Source organism: Mycteria americana, chromosome 4, assembly GCF_035582795.1.
Source record: "Mycteria americana isolate JAX WOST 10 ecotype Jacksonville Zoo and Gardens chromosome 4, USCA_MyAme_1.0, whole genome shotgun sequence".
Taxonomy (NCBI): Eukaryota; Metazoa; Chordata; class Aves; order Ciconiiformes; family Ciconiidae; genus Mycteria; species Mycteria americana.
The window spans coordinates 74,060,157-74,077,559 of NC_134368.1; the positions used below are offsets into that span (position 1 = coordinate 74,060,157).

Genomic DNA, 17,403 nt, shown 5'->3' on the forward strand with positions numbered 1-17,403 from the left:
CAGCCAAAATCAATACTGTGGATTCTGGCTATATGGATCTCTGCATGATACCCTTTTTTTTTTTTTTTTTTTTTTTTTGAAAAGAGAATGAAATCAATTCTAATTGGGTTTAGCTTTATATTCAAGGAATGTAATTCTATAACTATTGATTTGGGCCATACTCATTTGGAGAGTAATAAAAATAGGGGCAGATAAAGAGAATACATAAAATGTTACAGAACCATACAGCACAACACTGTTTCTATTTTTAATTTATATAATTTGTCTACCAATGACCTTCTTTCTTCTTTTTTCCCTCAAGCATAGTTGAGTCTTCAGGGAAAATCAGTACAGATGGAGATTCCAAAATGGTTCTTGCAACAAAGAGACTTCTTGGAGTCAGTTTCATTCTTCCCTGGAATAAATTTGCTAAATCAGATAAAAATCCTTTTATACAGGAACAACTTCTTTTAAAGGGTTATATTTCAAATTAGTGAACTGCAAAAATAGTAATTAACCTAAGATGTTTTCTTTATACTACTGCAATGTGAAAGTCGCTCTAAGTAAAAAATGTAAGATTAGATCGTAGGTCATTCATAGATCTAATCTATCCTAGAAGAGAAAATACTTTGAAGCTTGTATGCCAAATTTCACGTGAGCTGCAAAGCAGCAGTTATTTGAATAATAATAATCTGAATACCAGACATAGTTTTTCACTTGAACTATGCTTGAATTAATGACTAATTACTGATACTTTTGTTCAAGGACTTTTAAAGCTTTTCCTTAGCTTGTAGTGTATTCTTAAGTACATTTATTCTTGCAGAACAGAAAGGAGAAAATATTTTTGCAGGTTCATTCTTCAGTTATACTTGAATGCATCCATTGTCTGTACAGATGGGCATCGTTTACATTAATAACATACAGTGTGCTCAATATGTATACAAAATTGTATTGCATATATGTTTTGCATGTATATACAAAGATATTTTAGATCTCTTACAGCATTTTACATGTGGAATGGCTAAATTCACTTTTGGGTTTCTCAGTGATTTATGTGATGTATACTGATTTTTCCAAATCCTTTATGTAAAAGTCTGCTGAGGAATTACACAGCTATAGATAACAAAATATTATATTTCTTACATTTAAATAAATCCCTGGGTGTTTATGTCCTAGGTAAGTGCCAAACAAAGAATAACAATGTTAGTGAAAGTGTGATAGACTTTTTTAGTCATACATATGTTATTTGTGTCTTTTATATCAATGTTTTTATATAGAAACTCTGCTATTTTATTTGTCTATTTCAAAGTTTCAAGTTTTATCTATTAAGTAAAACTTGTCTTGGGATGGTAAACAGAAAGCATAGAAACAAGAATAGTAATATCAAAATTCCACTGTTAATATTCTTCCACCCTGTTGGTCACTATTTTTTCCCCCCAAAATATCCAAAGATGTTTCTCATTGTTGCTTACCATTTGCTTAATAGTGTATTCAACTTGCACACATACCCACAGGCACACAAGTTAACAACTCTTTGTCCACGACATTCCGCTGTGAAGCGGTTTTTAGTCATTGACTTGAATCAGCAGTAAATAGAAATGAAGCACATATGAATGCAGAAGAGACTTTTTTTCCAACTAGCCATGTGTGTGTGCATGGAAGCCTGGTTTGAAATACACAGATCTGTTCAGGTGCTTACCGAATCCAACATCTGCTTTTGCAAAACACCAAACCCAGTCTTCTCCATGCATGCCGATAATTCTGGTTACCAAAAAGAGCAAAGGGAGTATGATGTGATAACAGGTCATGTTATCTTTATTTACTTAATGTTTTTATTTTTACCAACCTTGTAGCCTATTGGAGCTTTGAACCCAAAGAGAGCAGCATTCTTTGCTGAGAGATACGAATCATGGGAAGATGATCAGGTTCCAAAATTTCACTATGGCACACATTATTCAACTGCAAGTTTTGCACTGACGTGGTTATTAAGAATTGTAAGTATATATTTTAAAAATACTTTTCCTTTAAATGATAATGAAAGCAACAAATAGCTAGGAATGAATAAACTAAAACTCAATGGCATAGGAGAGTACTGAAATTTTCTAGTAATTGTAATCAGTAGCGTAGGATAAAGGTATTCCAAAGTTTGAGCAAAAGGTTTTAATTTTTGTGGTACAGCCTTTTCAAATTAGTAAAGCTTTTTAATGTACATTCATATACTACTTTAAACATGGTTAACTTTCCTTCCTTGCATATTTTCTGACTGGACCATGTACTGAATATTTGTGGTTCTTACTGACTGTAATTAATTTTCACCTCCTAATGAGTGTAAATGAGTTGGTTTCTTATAATCATGAAATTCTGTGATGTAAATAATTAATTTTTAAAAATCTGCTGCAATTTATATGGATGTAACTTTTGAGATGCTACATATTGATAATATAGTGGTTAAACAATGTGTTTTTCTATAAAATTGAAAGGCTATTTATCTCCTAGAAAGTAATTTCTTTGGGAAAGCATTAGCAGCACATCATTAATTAAAGCTTGTTAGAATGTACAAGCATACATAAATCCTTGAAGTAATTTATAGTGCTTAGCTAATTTCAAGCAATTATCCACTAATATGTACTTAAGTGTTCTTTAACTAAGAGGAGGCTTTTAAATCTTTGAAACATTTTTCTTTTCTAAATCATAAATTACATATTAAACAATAAAATCATAAAGCTATTGGTATTGAATGCTACCCTTTATATTAACAGATTACCTTGAAGAAAATAAAATGCATCTATTATTTTTGTTACATGCTAGTTTAAAAAATACCTAAGGTAAAAATACTAGGCTTTTTCATGTTTTCAAGAGCAATTTGTGTCACAACTGACTGTATCTTCTCCTCCAGCCTGTAAATATTTTCTTTCGCTTTTATTTGCTTTTCTTTATCTGAATATGTATGCATGGAGTAGGAATAAAAAGTATTTATTGAACAAATAAACATCAGTTTGTATTTCTCATTCTTGGATAATAGAATTAACCCTTTGCAATTAATCATGTGTCTGCCAGAAGAATAGCATCATTAATAACCAAACCCCAAAAGAATAATAAATCCCTTTCCCCCCCTGAAATTCCTAAAGAAATACATTGCTGTTTTTAATTAATCTTTTTATGTATATTTAGGAACCCTTTACAACACTTTTCCTAAATCTGCAAGGTGGGAAGTTTGATCATGCAGATAGAACTTTTTCATCTATTTCAAGAGCATGGCGCAATAGTCAGCGTGACACATCTGATATTAAGGTAAAAACTTTCCTGCAAGGTGTTAAGATATGTTATACTGCATCTGCTTTTATTGTAGCTATGACCATAGGACCACAGGTTATGAAAAAGGGAAGGAAGAAGATTGGGAGCTATCCTACCATTTGGGAAAAGATGCAAGGGAGATGACACATGGTTTTACTTGTGTTAGAATATTTCAGTGAATTATTTTGTAAACTTTAGCAAACATTTTTAGCCCTGAGACTGAAATAAGGCAAAATTGGCCTTTGTGCTACAGATATGTTTTTCACTGTCTTTTTGTCCTTCTGCACAAATTTTAAGCCTTTGAAAAGTCAGTAGAAACTGGTATAGATTTGTAACCACTAAGTTTCATAAATACTCTGTTCATGCTTCTGCCCTGCTCAGATAAGAATGTTGCAGTTAATGTTCATATTACTTTATGTAATTTTAACTTTAGGCTTCCAACCTATTTTTTGGGCCATTTCTGCAGTGGCCTATTTCCTTATTTGATTATGACAAACAGGAGGAGGAGGCCATGCTAATTTAGGTGCAGAAGGGGCAAAAACTAGTCTTATGATGAGGAATAAGTAGGTAGGGGTCAAAGAGCTAAGAGGGAGATCTAGAAGCAGTCTCCAGAATGACTGTATACAGGGTAGAGAAACAAAGGGCTACACAAAGCCAGTGTCTGATGATACTAAGATGAAACAGAATTTAGGATGATATTGAACCTATCCTAACAGGGGCACTGGGCCTGGGAACTGGTGAGTGAACAAGAAGTAGGTGGGAATAGAAGATAAATTAATCTGGTAATTAGTCATTGTATAGAAAGAGACCTAGAATTAAGTGGGTCAAGAAGCTAAGGCAGGAGCACATAGAAATTCTGAGGGCAGAGGTTTAGGTAGGTAGCCATTGAAGGAAGGAATGAGGTAAATGAATAGAGTCTGGGATCTGAGGAATATTTTGAACTGGGGAGGAGAACAAAGGAGACAAGGATGCTGGCAGTGGTGGGAAAGCTTTGTTGACCTCAAATCCAAGAAGAACGAGTAATATCAGAATTGTTTTTTAATGGAAGGAAGGATGGAAAAGTATAGTGTGAAGAAAATCAGAGGCTAACTCAAGAATATCATGCAACTAGCAAGAGACATAAGTAACATGAAATCATTCTATAACTATATTCATAGTGAGGAGACAATTAAGGAAAGGGTTGATCTGAAGATTAATGGAATGAGAAAATTGTCAACCGATAGTGCTGAAAAAGTAATGTCTTTTGTGCATCTGTGAGTCCCCACCAAAACAATCAATGGCAATCAGTGACTAGTGGAATTAATACCACTTAGAAAAAGATACAATGTCTATATCAAACTGTGAAAGAACAGTTTAGAAAATACAAACACATTAGATTTTTTCAAATTGACTGGTCATGATGAGCTTCGTTTGCTGGTACCTACAAGACTGGAAGGCAAAATTTCAGAGTGCATATTTTTTTTTGAGAAATGGAGGAGAAAGGTAGCAGTGGTGGACAAATGAAGTATTTAGTTTTTAAAAAGGAAGAAAAAGAGAGCCAAGAAATTATGAGGTGAGTTTAACTACAATTCACAGAAAAATACTTACGCAAATAATCAGACTATGTTTAAGTACCAAGAAGATAACAAGGAGACAAGCAAATGAAACACATATTTATCAAGAAGAGATTATGTCAAAGCAATCACAGTTTCAGATGAGAAAAGGTAACAGACCTTATAAACAGAGAAGAAGCAGATGATGATCTTAGGTTTTGACATCGTCTCATGAGTGAGCTGGGAAAACTTGGTCTAAAAGAATCTGCTGTATTTGGAGAATAGTTACCAGTGGTTCATTATTAAAATTGAAAGATGTATTGAGTGGAATTCTTCTTGATAATAACAGGTTAGGCCTCAATTTCCATTGAGATTGGATTGAAAGGTACTGGAAGTGTAGTGGAATTGGAAGCACTTCTTGCAGAAGGCAAAAATGATTTGAGAAAAGTGTTAGATGAAGTTTATTAGGGAAAAGTGAGAATTTTTTGTAATTTTCATGCAGATTCTCATACAGTTAGGTAACACAAGGAACAATCTGCTGTGCAAAAAAAAGATGTAGGGTTGTAGTACATCACCAGTGCATGTGAATTAACAATATTGTGGTATAACAAAAGGTGAGTAACATTTCATAGCAGATACATCAACAGGACATAACTTTCAAAATGTATGAAATAAATCTTCAGCTTTGCTCAGCTTTGGTAAGTTCTTAGCTGGAGTATTACATCCATAGTTGTGACCTAGTTGGACAGAATCCACCCTGGAACAATGATAACAATTCAAGGTCTTGAAAATAAAATGCAATGGAAGATTGAGTAGCTATGCTTGTTTTTCTTCTAAAGAAGAGAATATTGAGAAGGAACTTAAGAGTCTTCTATTACATAGGGACTGCTGCAAGAAAGAAAGGAAAATCTCTGCTGTCTATGCTGGATAGAATAAAAATTAATGGACTTAAATATCAGGGAGATTTTGATTAGATGTGAAAGTAACCTTTCTAACAGAACAAATAAAACTGATGAATGCTTCCCTGGCAATTAGTGTAGTGAAGGTTTTTCAGAAATGCTTAGATATCTTTCGGAAATGATGTATCTGCAAGCTGGTACTGCGTTTAGAGGCATCCCTACTGTTATGGATGGCCTCTTGAAGCTGCTTGCAGCTTTCTGAGTCTGTGAATTGCCATGAATTACATTATGCTGCTGTGAAGCATCTGAGTGAGTATTAAGATTGACTAGAGGAGTCTGTTCATGAGACTGGATGAGCAGCCAGGAAGGGGGATGAGATAGGATTTCCATAGGACATGGTGAAAAAATTAGGAAAGAAAAAGTTTGAAAACGCACAGAACCATCTTTGTTGGAAATACCTGTATCCCCAATATTTCACTATGGCTGTGAAAACCAAGTTTCCTGATACGCAGTGTTCTGCTCTACCTTGCAAGTGTTTGTGAAATGCATGGCTAAAGTGTCCCATATGCCTCTAGAAATTTTCTACAAGCAGAATTGCAACGTGTTAGCTTACTAGTGCTTGAATGTATTTACTTGACACATGCATCAAAGAGCCTGAATAAAGTAGATTATCATGTGCTCCTGTAGTTAATAGTACCATCAGACTGTATACATGCTTGTAAATAGAATTATTTACTAACTAATTAAGAAAATTAAATTAGGTGTTGCTGTCACGATGAAATTAATAACAGGAGTCTTAATTAAATGGTATATTTTGTGTTACTGTTTTCATATGTCAAGAACATGTGCAACTGAAGCAGTAACTTCCATGGGAGACAATCCATGGCTGGCTAGAATGTTTTCTTTACCCATCTTGCATGATGTGTGTACATGTGCGCATGCATGTGTATTCGGGAAGGAAGGAGGAGGAAGACAAGGAAGGAGTTAAATGAACACAGATCCCTCTGGTTTTGATCCCCGCCAGGGGAAATGAAGAGTTTCCAATGTTTATTCTTCCTTTAGAGTTCCTTTCCCACCTACTTTACAGCCAAAGAATATTGTGAAACACGACACCCATAAGTTTCAGGCTTCTTCCCTGTAATCTTGAAGTATCATTCTCTCTTATCATTTTATGATAGTACTTTCTCATGGTCTGTCCTGCAAGGACTGAGCGCACATCATTTGCTATCACCTTAGCATACTATATTGTAGTCAAGCAAATGCTATTTTCTGATTTAAGTTGAGTTCTGAAATGATTTCCTTATAATTCTGGACTGGAAAGCTGCTTTCTGCATCACTAGAGTCAAAGTATTTAAAAGACGTTTGGATGAGGTGCTTAGGGACATGGTGTAGTGTTGGGTTTACGGTTGGACTCGATGATCTTAAAGGTCTTTTCCAACCTATACGATTCTGTGATTCTGTGAAAGGGATGATGTCTATAAAATTAAAGGAAAGGAAAGAAAGCCTGTGTCAACTACTGTCATTGATGGAGTTCTTAACATTGCTAAATTGTACCTTAATAAAGAAACTGTGTATAGAAAAGCTGTCTAGTTTGTATCCACCTCCTTTTCAATAGATTAAAAACCCAGAAGTTACATTTTCACCATCTTGTATGGTAACATACTAGAAATACTTGATGTTAGCGAAACAAAATTATTTAAAAATAGACAGAATCATAAAATCATAGAATGGTTTGGGTTGGAAGAGACCTTAAAGATCATCTAGTTCCAACCCTCCTGCCATGGGCAGGGACACCTTCCACTAGGCCAGGCTGGTCAAAGCCCCATCCAACCTGGCCTTGAACACTTCCAGGGATGGGGCATCCACAACTTCTCTGGGCAACCTGTTCCAGTGCTTCACTACCCTCATAGTGAAGAATTTCTTTCTTATATCTAATCTAAATCTACTGTCTTTCAGCCTAAAGCCATTACCCCTTGTCCTATCACTACATGCCCTTGTAAGAAGTCCCTCTCCAGCTTTCTTGCAGGCCCCCTTCAGGTACTGGAAGGCTGCTATAAGGTCTCCCTGGAGCCTTCTCTTCTCCAGGCTGAACAACCCCAACTCTTTCAGCCTGTCCTCATAGGAGAGGTGCTCCAGCCCTCTGATCATCTTTGTGGCCCTCCTCTGGACTTGCTCCAACAGGTCCATGTCCTTCTTGTGTTGGGGGCCCCAGAGCTGAACATAGTACTCCAGGTGGGGTCTCAGAAGAGCGGAGCAGAGGGGGAGAATCACCTCCCTCGACCTGCTGGTGCATTCTTTTGATGCAGCCCAGGATACGGTTGGCTTTCTGGGCTGCAAGTGCACATTGCTGGGTCATGTCGAGCTTCTCATCCACAAACACCCCCAAGTCCTCCTCCTCAGGGCTGCTCTCAAGCTGTTCTCCGCCCAGTCTGTATTTGTGCTTGGGATAGCCTTATGTTCTTTCAGTTGTTTCCAGAACTTGGAAGATGCTGCTTACTGGCAAGAGCTAGTGTGATTTCCTTGAAGTCTGCAATTTGCAAACACGAATACATTAATGATTATTCAAAGGTTATTCAAAAGCCTTTGACATGTAATTTATTAATTCTTTTCTAATATAAACATGTTTTTGGACTGTCTTAATTTGGTCCAAGATTTTGTCCAAAACAATATGCGATTTTCCTCTTAGCTGTGTGTGTGTAAGAATGTATTGTGTGAGCACAGCTCATGCCTGTCTGTGAAGACTATGCAGTTGCATGCAAAATTAAGATTTTATCTCATGTCATTTTTAAGAAAATTAGGCACTTGAGGGGGGCTTTACTTTTTTCACAGAATGTTTAATAAGAAATGTATGTTCTTGGATTCTCATTTAAGAGACATTGTCATGTGTTAAAGTGTGTTTATTACATATTTTTAAATCTATATCTTCTGTATGCCTGTTATAATCCAATGCTAACTGAATGCAACTGGTATATTGGAAAAGATGTTTTGTTTTCAGAGCGATTTTAATTGTTACATTTACATGGAAATTATGCAGAGCTGAGATGAAAAATAATAATATCAAGCAAATAATAAGAGCATTTAAGTAAAAAATGGCCTTCTAGAAAGTCTTCATACAGAGATCTCTACATTATGTTCTAACCTTTCACCTCCACAGGAAACAGTTTTCTATCTTTAACAAAATTATGAGATACATCCTGAATGTTGTATTTGCAGCAGGCCAGTCAGTTTGACTGAGTGATGAAACATTTAAATGCATTAAAATAATTAGGAATTTCCCTTTTTTATTTCATAGGTAGGCTACATTTTACTGTTCTGTCTAGTATTTTTAGCAGATTCCTTAACTAAATTCTTCAATCTTTCTGCTTCCCTTTCCAGTGTTTCAGATGGGGTTGATATATTGCTTTTTGGGCTGAATGTTAAATATTTTTAAAGTTGAAAAGTTACCTTACTTGTGTTAAGGTATTATTATTTTCATTGTGATCTGTTTGAGGTTGAGCAATATGTAATTAAGAAGAATGTCTTACTATATGATTTAATTATTAAACTACATATTTTGTTTGTTTGTTCTGCTGTGGATGAGTATTCTGACAAAAGTAATTGGCTAAGTTCAAACTTCATTTGAAATATTAATCCGTTTTTTTGTTTCAACTTTGAATTTTTCTTCTGTACTTGTCCTGAAGCAGCTGACTCCTTCAAAGATGAATGCAATTCTAGGTGTAAGGGGGAGGCTGCCACTTACTTAAGTGCAAAAAACACTTGGCCCTTTTCAAGACAACGTAGAGCTTGTTTGTGTTCAACAGTAGATTCACTCTAGGAGTAGCCTTATGAACAAGAAAATTATTTTAGCTATAAAAGATGTATTTTTGTGATGAGGGGAACAAAAATGATTTCAGGGGAGTCACCGGTTAGTTAAGAACTTGAGACAGATTGAATGACTTCAGGGAGAAATCTCTTGAACATGTAGGTATAGATGGACATGGAAATGACTTTGCTGTAGTATCTGACTGTCCATACCATTCAATCCATGGCAAACACAGGGTAAAAAACATTTATTTCTCAACAAGTGAAAGGGTTTTAAGCTTTACCTTGCGTTTCTGATGGGCTGAGAACATAAACATAGTCAGCTATTGTGGCTGATTAAATAATATTAGGTTTTTTTGACCATAAGCTCTCTGGATTCCTGTTGATACTTCTACAACTGATGAAAACCTAGCAGTTTAATGCATTGATTTATAGAAATACAAAGGATTTGGGAAGCCGCTTTTAAGACCTTGAAAGTGGCAGGCCAAAGTGAATGGTATTGTATCTTGATGCATGGGGAGTAGGGGGCACAAAGGAAAAATAAGGGTTTATTCCTATTCCAGCTGAAAAATTTGTGAATTTTTAGAACCATTGAGCTGATTACAGGAAATTATTTCTCCTTGCTTCTCGTGTGAAGAGAATGAATGTAGTTATTGATACTTGCTGTCCTAAGATTATTGTTAATCTTAGTTGGAGGCATCATATATTACAAGGAAGACTAACATGAGCTAGCTTTGGAAGCAACTCTTGTTGCCTGGTATCACTTCAACAGAGAAATCTAAAGCATATCTGTGGTCACAACCAATCTTTGTCAATATCCTGTGAAAGCCTTGGATCGATGATCAAAGCAGGAAACTAATGCTGCACTGTAGTATAACCTTTGGTTGACCTTTTCATATTTTGATTTCAAGAGGTGATATGTTGCATAAAATTTGATTTCCTAGTTCTCCCCTATCCATTTATTTAAACAATGCAAATTAAAAATCCTTTGGAAGTTTGCTAGTGTCTCCCTACTACTTTGACATTGTTATTTACTAATTATCTCAGCAGTGTTGCCTTTAAATGATTAACCATGTGTTTTTAAGTTCTGCACTGAAGAATGTTAAATGTATTTCAATTCTGTGAGAGTACCACTTAGTACCTTTAAAGTACTAGACAGGCATGACCATTAACTCAGTTACTTCTTAATTTACATTATTAGTGCAAACACTCCTGGTTAGTTTTGTTAATACTGTATAAAAAGCAAACACGGATAGCCTGGCAGTGTTTAACAGAAAAATAGTTTAGTTTGGGGCTTGGACTAAGTTCCGGAATACAAAAGTTAAGTCTGTCTGTTCTTTTGTGTTGCTCTTTTTCTTCGATGAATGAGTAGATTTGCACATACTTTTTCAGAAGCAGTTGTTATTTCCCGTTTGGTAGCTAACCTGTTGCGATAAATTTATTTATAATTATATTTACAACAGCATAATTGTTACCCATGTTGCTCTTTGTATGTATTTTCTCTTTTCCAAGTGTAGTACTTTGCTGATTGGGGTTTTTTTTGATACCATATATACAATTTTTCAAGATTGTTTGAAATTCTCATGCTGTTCTCCAAACAGCTATGTTGCCTTCTTAGTGTCATCTGGAATTTTATTACTGCACCTTCTACGCCAGGTCATTAATGAGATTATTGACTGGTATTAGGAGCAGGGCAGACCCCATTACTATGTCCTTCCAGTTTGACAGTGAGCTATTGATAACTGCTCTTGGAATATGGATTTCCAGCTTGGGTACTCCCACATTATTGTAACCTAATCTCATCTCCATTTCTCTACTTTGCTTACAAGAATGTCATGGGAGACTGAGACAGTCTCAGAGGTCTTTCTCAAAAGTGAAGCAACATCTTACCTCTTTTTCTTTCACCATCCACTATTGCAGTTACCTTTTGAAAAGAAAATTAGATTTGCTTAATGTGATTGATTTTTTACCATTTTTAACTGAGTTACAGTCACTGTTGTAGAGTTATGTACTGTTCTTCATGCCTTTCCCTCTACTGCTTTGTGTATGTTCCTTTTTCATGTGCTTATGGGTTGGGGTTTTTTTGGTGCATTTGATTAGTTTTGTTCAAAAGGAGATGGCAGAAGACCATAAACTTAAAGAAAACATTAGTAAGCTTCAATTACACTGTTCCAGATTGTTCCATCATAAAATGGGTACTAATTTATGAAAGTCAATCTTGTGATATGACACACATCAGTGATAGCTATTGTAAGGCTGGTGTGATGGTATTGAATATCTCAATTCATCTCTCATACAAGTTTGAATAACTTTGGCAAGTTATGATCCTTTATCTTGTCCTAAGGTTCTCATAGTACAGAACCGCTTATTTTTAGGTACAGAAATGCTGTTTTGGCAAGTTAACTATAAAACTCATTAGCATCACATCATTTTGGACAATTTTTCTTTAAATCAAGCTTCATGTTTAAAGTCTCTTTGAATTGTAACAGTGTTAAACAATGTCTGCTATAATGTGTAGATTGTCATGGGCTTCTAGGAGTGTACTAGTGTTATAAAATGGGTATCTGGTGTATATAAACACTAGTGAGATTGGGGGAGAATGGGTTTGGCCAGGATTCTTCAGGAGTGTCCTTGGAGGGGACAGCTTGGGAAGCAGGAGAATGCTAAAAACACATCATGATTTCATTATGAGTAGGATACCGAGATTAAGAACTAAATTATAACTTAAGTGATAATCATGGGTCTAAAGTGTTGTCTCAAACCATAGACTGTAAGAAACAAAGAGCTCTGAAGGTAGCCTTCTGTCTTTCCAATTTTCATCCATTTTCTAATTCTTTGCCTCTAAGTCATTTCTATGCTAATGACTGAAGTTGATCCTGGACAAAAATGGTTTTGATACAATCAGCCTATGGAAGCTGACAGTGCCAACTTTGAACTAGAGTTAGCCTGTGCTAAACCAAGAATTCTGCTTGCCATAGGACATTCTCAAAATCTATTTGAAGCTATCGTAGTGCTGTTATGTACTGTTTTTCAGGTTTTGTAAATTGTTCTTAAAAGGAATAAAGAAAACATTGGCTACAAGTATGCAATATTTAACAAGATTTGTTGAGTTTTGGTGCCATGACTTCTTAATTAAACAGTGGCATTATAATATAGCTAATGCATCTGATTAACATTATTGAAATATTTAAAATTAAAGGAATAGTTGCAGTAAAGTAAAAGCAAAATTAAATCACTTAATACATTGATCTCATTGGACAGATGCTCTGATAATTATATAATGTGCTCATGTACCTCATTTCTTAACTTTTCTTCCTGTCCAGTACATATTTTGAGTGAAATAACAACTTTCAAAGCTTACGCAACTAAATGCCGTCCAGGCTAAAGTTTTCAGCTGTGAGTTCTTAAAGGCCTATGCAAAACATTTATTTAAAAAAAAAATCCATGGACTTCTGATAAAGAAATGATACAGAAATCCAGTCATATGTCCTGCAATCGCATGTCTTTTTCACATGCTTTTACTGAAAGAAGCACATTCAGGGAAACTTTTGAGTATCCACAGGAATTAGTGGGTAGTCTTTTTATTAGGGTGTTAAACCTGCTCCTGTCTGTGGGTCCTGATGTGTTTTACCTAAACAAGCACAAACTCTGTGCAGAAAATCTTTGTTATGGTAGACAAGTTAGATCTGTAACCAAATATAAATAGAATATATTACCAAATTAAAATACTGGTAGTGTTATCTGCAGTCATAGATATTGCTTAGTTTCTGTGACTGTTGTGTGGATTACTAAGTCATTATTGGGTCACATGTATTCAATGTGGATTTTTGTATTCAGTGTGGATATTTTCTTTCAAGCACGAGCTTCTTCAAGTCTTCAAGAAGACTTGAGAATCTGGACTCCATCATTGAACTTTATGGGCAATAAGTATTAAGGTTGGCATTGGGAAAATTCTATTTACCTAATAATACATCAGGTTTTGTATGTTTGGAAAAGTTTATTAACAGTTATGATGTTCTATAAAGGAAAAAATAATCCTTCTGTGCAAGTATTAGAATAGATGATGCTTTGTCTCCTATGGATTTGCTTCTTGCAATTGATTGACTTGTTTGTCAAAAAAGCTGTAAGCCTCAAATTAAGAATTTCTCAGTGATGGGACATTTGTTATGGTGCCCTCTCTGTGTAGTTTCTGTGGAGACTACTATAAACTGTGAATTTATGCTGCGCTTACCGGGACCCTCAAGACACACACATATAATGGCTCTACTTGCCTGCTTATTGTTTTTTAAACTTGTAGGACCTTAGTTATCTTTATAACCTGCTGTAAAATTTGGCTAAAATTGACCAAAAAACTTAAAATGTTTTTGGAGGAAATGGAGGTTGCTGTAGATAGGCCAATGAGCATAGGTGAGCTTCAGGATTGAATACGACTGATTGAAAGGCATTTTAAGCAATATGTTTAAAGCTTGGTGCTAGAGGCAAGAAACTCTAGAGTTCCAAGCTGCTGAAACATTCAGAAACTGGAGGATGACAAATTTCATGAGTTTCTTTAAAAGATATATTAAAAAAAAAGTTGAAGGTCTGCAAAATGGCAACTCATGCTTATTGAAACAGGCTGCCTGACATAAGCATGCCTAAGACACCCTGTAACCTGATAAGCTTTTCTACATATGCTTTGCATTGTTTTATACTTCTTCATCTAATAGACATGAGTTTCAAAAGTTACAAGGAATAAAGTTGCTGCCAAACTGGCAACATTACCTTTGTATAAGAGAAATTTAATGTCATATTAGTGGCAAGGTCAAAGATGTCCAAGAGCAATGACTAGCAAAATTCAGAAGCAGGTACATAGTAATTCATATTTTTAACCATAAACTGTATGTCTGGTGTAGCAAAACTTTTAACATATTTAGGATGCAGACCTTTGGCTTTCATGAAAGATTTGTTTTTCTGTTAAATTGTGCCAAGATCCGTAACAGGAAAATACTTCTCTGAGGAAAAAAAAAAAAAATTCTAAATTCAGTCAGATCTGTGTATGGTAATCTGTGGGAATTGCAGTAATTAAAAATATAGCAATCTAGGTGTATGGATCAGAAAGTTCCATCTAATATCTGTGGTCGACTTTTTTTATACCCGGCCATAACTGTATTGAAAACAAAACAAATACTTTTAATATCTGCTCCAAACTTTTTGTGTAGCTGTTGAAATAATAAACTTCAAGTAAGTTATGGACAAATTTGCTGAAGTCCAAAGGAGAATGACCAGAAGTCTAGAAAATGAGAAAATAATATAAATTAAATATAAAGTTGAAGGTTTTAGGTTGTTTACTTTGGAGAAAAGAGGAACAAGGACAGAAACGTGAAGTGCTTGGCAGTGGCAGTTGTAATGCTTATACCCTGCTGGGGATTTTGGCTGGCAGGCACAGTGTAGTTTATTTCATGGAATCGTAGAACAGCCCAGGCTGAAGGGACCTTGAAAGATCGTCTGGTCCAACTTTTCGTGGGAAAGGGAGCCTAGATGAGATTATCTAGCACCTTGTCCAATCCCATCTTGAAAACCTCCAGTGATGGGGACTCTACCACATCCCTGGGGAGGTTGTTCCAGTGAACAGTAATTCTCACTGTAAAGAATTTCTTTCTTATATTGAGATGAATTCTGCTGTGTACTTACTGTTCCAGTGTGCTGCTGTGCCAGCCTTGGTGCTGGTGTGTGTGCTGTCTGTCCTTAGTGCAGGAAGGATATAGTGGTCAGAAAGTGCTGGTGAGAATGGATCTCGCTGTCCCTGAGGTAAAAGCTGCTCCTACACATTGGTATGTGTAAAAAGGGGCAACTGCTGCTTGTATTCAGTCTGAATAGGACACAAAATGGGCTCCAGCTGCAGCAAAAGCAGACTAGATGTTAGGAAGACCTTTTAGTGATGTGAACAGGTGAACACTAGAAATTCGTAGGATCGCCATCATTGAAAATTTTAAAAGAACAAGGCAGAGAAACATCTTTTAAGAATACTTGATCATAATTGTCTGTGAATGGAAAGGTGGACAAGGTGACCTTTCAAGGTTTATCTAGACCTGTTTATGATTCAATATAGTCCTTTTCACCCCCAGTTAATTTTAAAAAATGGAGGAAAGGAAGGTGGTTATATATACAACTTTTTTCCTCTTTCTCTGTCAAATTAACCTGAACGACATATTATATAGTGTATAAATATGGTCAATAGATACCATTGCATACTTTTACATATATCCTCAGTAAAAAGTAAAACAATTTTGTGTGTATATAATCCATGTATTGACTAACAGGATTTAAAGTGCCTTAAAGACGCATTTTTTATGCAATAAATTATTGACTTAATAAAATATACTTATTGGTCAATAATGAATCAACTACTAATTGTGGTTATCATATATTTCATTAATCTACTAAAAAAAACCCTGGATTTTTTATAATTTTCTTTGCTTAATTGTAAATTACTGAAGATTTTAATATTTTTCTTAAACTAAGAAATATTTGAAATATAATCCTTAGAACTTTAACAGGATGATTAGACATTGACAAAATTAATTTCTTCATTAATTACATTTAGAATTTTAATGGAAATCTGCTGAAGTATTTTTCTTACAAGTTGGGAGAAGTTCAAGCAATGTCTTGAGGCAATTTCTTAGTTCTGGGAGAAATAACACAAATATAGCAGATGAAGGGAAACTCATGGGTACTTAGAAATTATACTTTCCCACAGTCATGAAAATTATTACATTGAAGTGTGATGAAAAAATGAAATTTGAATTAATTTAATATATTAGTATATATTTTTGAATGCCATTTAAGTGCCCTAACAGAGGAAATAAAGTGTGGCAATATGAATAAAAACCTGGACTTCCAATATGCATTTTTATTATTCTGTTTGACAGGTTATATATAGGCTTAATATTGCTTAATGTGATTGTCAAATAATTTAGTTTGAAAATCTGGTATCTTATAAATGTTTTAATATGGTTAGGGAATCTGTGTCACTGTTTCTAGACACCTTTGCAGATCATATAACTCTGCTTCAAAATGCATCTGTCTATTATTTTCTAAACAAAAGAAAAGAATAAATAACATTTCATTACGTTAAAGAAACAAAGTATCTTGTATAGATTTTTTTATGCATGGTGGCAAACATGAAGATAAATTACCAGTGTTAAACTGACATTCTGTTGATGTTACTTGTTTGTAAAAAAATCTTTTTTAGTGAAGTTTCCTTAGAAATCATTGTTTCCGTGTGGTAGATGGCAATTCTTGTTAGAGAAAAATTGTATTTTAATTATATGCAGAATTTTATAAGCATTTCAATAAGAATCCTGATATGGCAAATTTTATCTTTTCTTTTTTTAAAAAAATGTATACCACTATAAATACTGTGTGTTAGATTCATGTTGATATTCACCGTGAGCTCCTTCGTCAGTTGTAATGAAATCAAAAACATGGCAGAAGGAGTGAAGTATTGCTTATCATAAGGATGGCTGTCTCTATCCTATAGAACTGGTGAATTCCAACAGAGGAATTTCTGAAACTAATTTTCAACACAATTGTGCTAAAGCAAGAGCTTCAACAAATCATACAGATGTTTTCATTTTTCCAGGAAATCATATAAACAAAATAAATGTGGAACAATTTCACCATTTCTGTACATGTGCTGAGTGCGTAAAATTTCAGAAGGGATTCAGTAGAATTAAAAAAAGTATGAAGGCAACCAAAATGGTTAGTCAGAAGGGAAGACCTCCAGAGAGAATGTATCTAAATTGACTAGAATCTTTTAGCTTGCAAAAAGAGACCACTGAGAAAGAATGTGATGATATAGGTCTATAGTATCCAGAAGGACATATAGAAGAGTGAATAAGGAATTAATATTTACTGTT

The 17,403-nt window shown here is 34.9% G+C and overlaps 1 protein-coding gene across 7 annotated transcripts in view; it reads left to right on the top strand.

Moving 5' to 3' along the window:
- The window catches only part of LRBA (LPS responsive beige-like anchor protein), a 434,320-nt gene that overhangs the window by 309,979 nt on the left and 106,938 nt on the right, over positions 1-17,403 (top strand). For all 7 annotated transcript variants that reach the window (XR_012775615.1, XM_075500920.1, XM_075500925.1 and 4 more), the window contains 2 exons: positions 1,833-1,973; positions 3,151-3,270. Coding sequence is in view for 6 of the 7 variants with exons in the window: in XM_075500920.1 (XP_075357035.1) it covers positions 1,833-1,973; positions 3,151-3,270 (261 nt within the window). In the remaining variant the exon portion in view is untranslated. The remainder of the gene's footprint in view (positions 1-1,832; positions 1,974-3,150; positions 3,271-17,403) is intronic.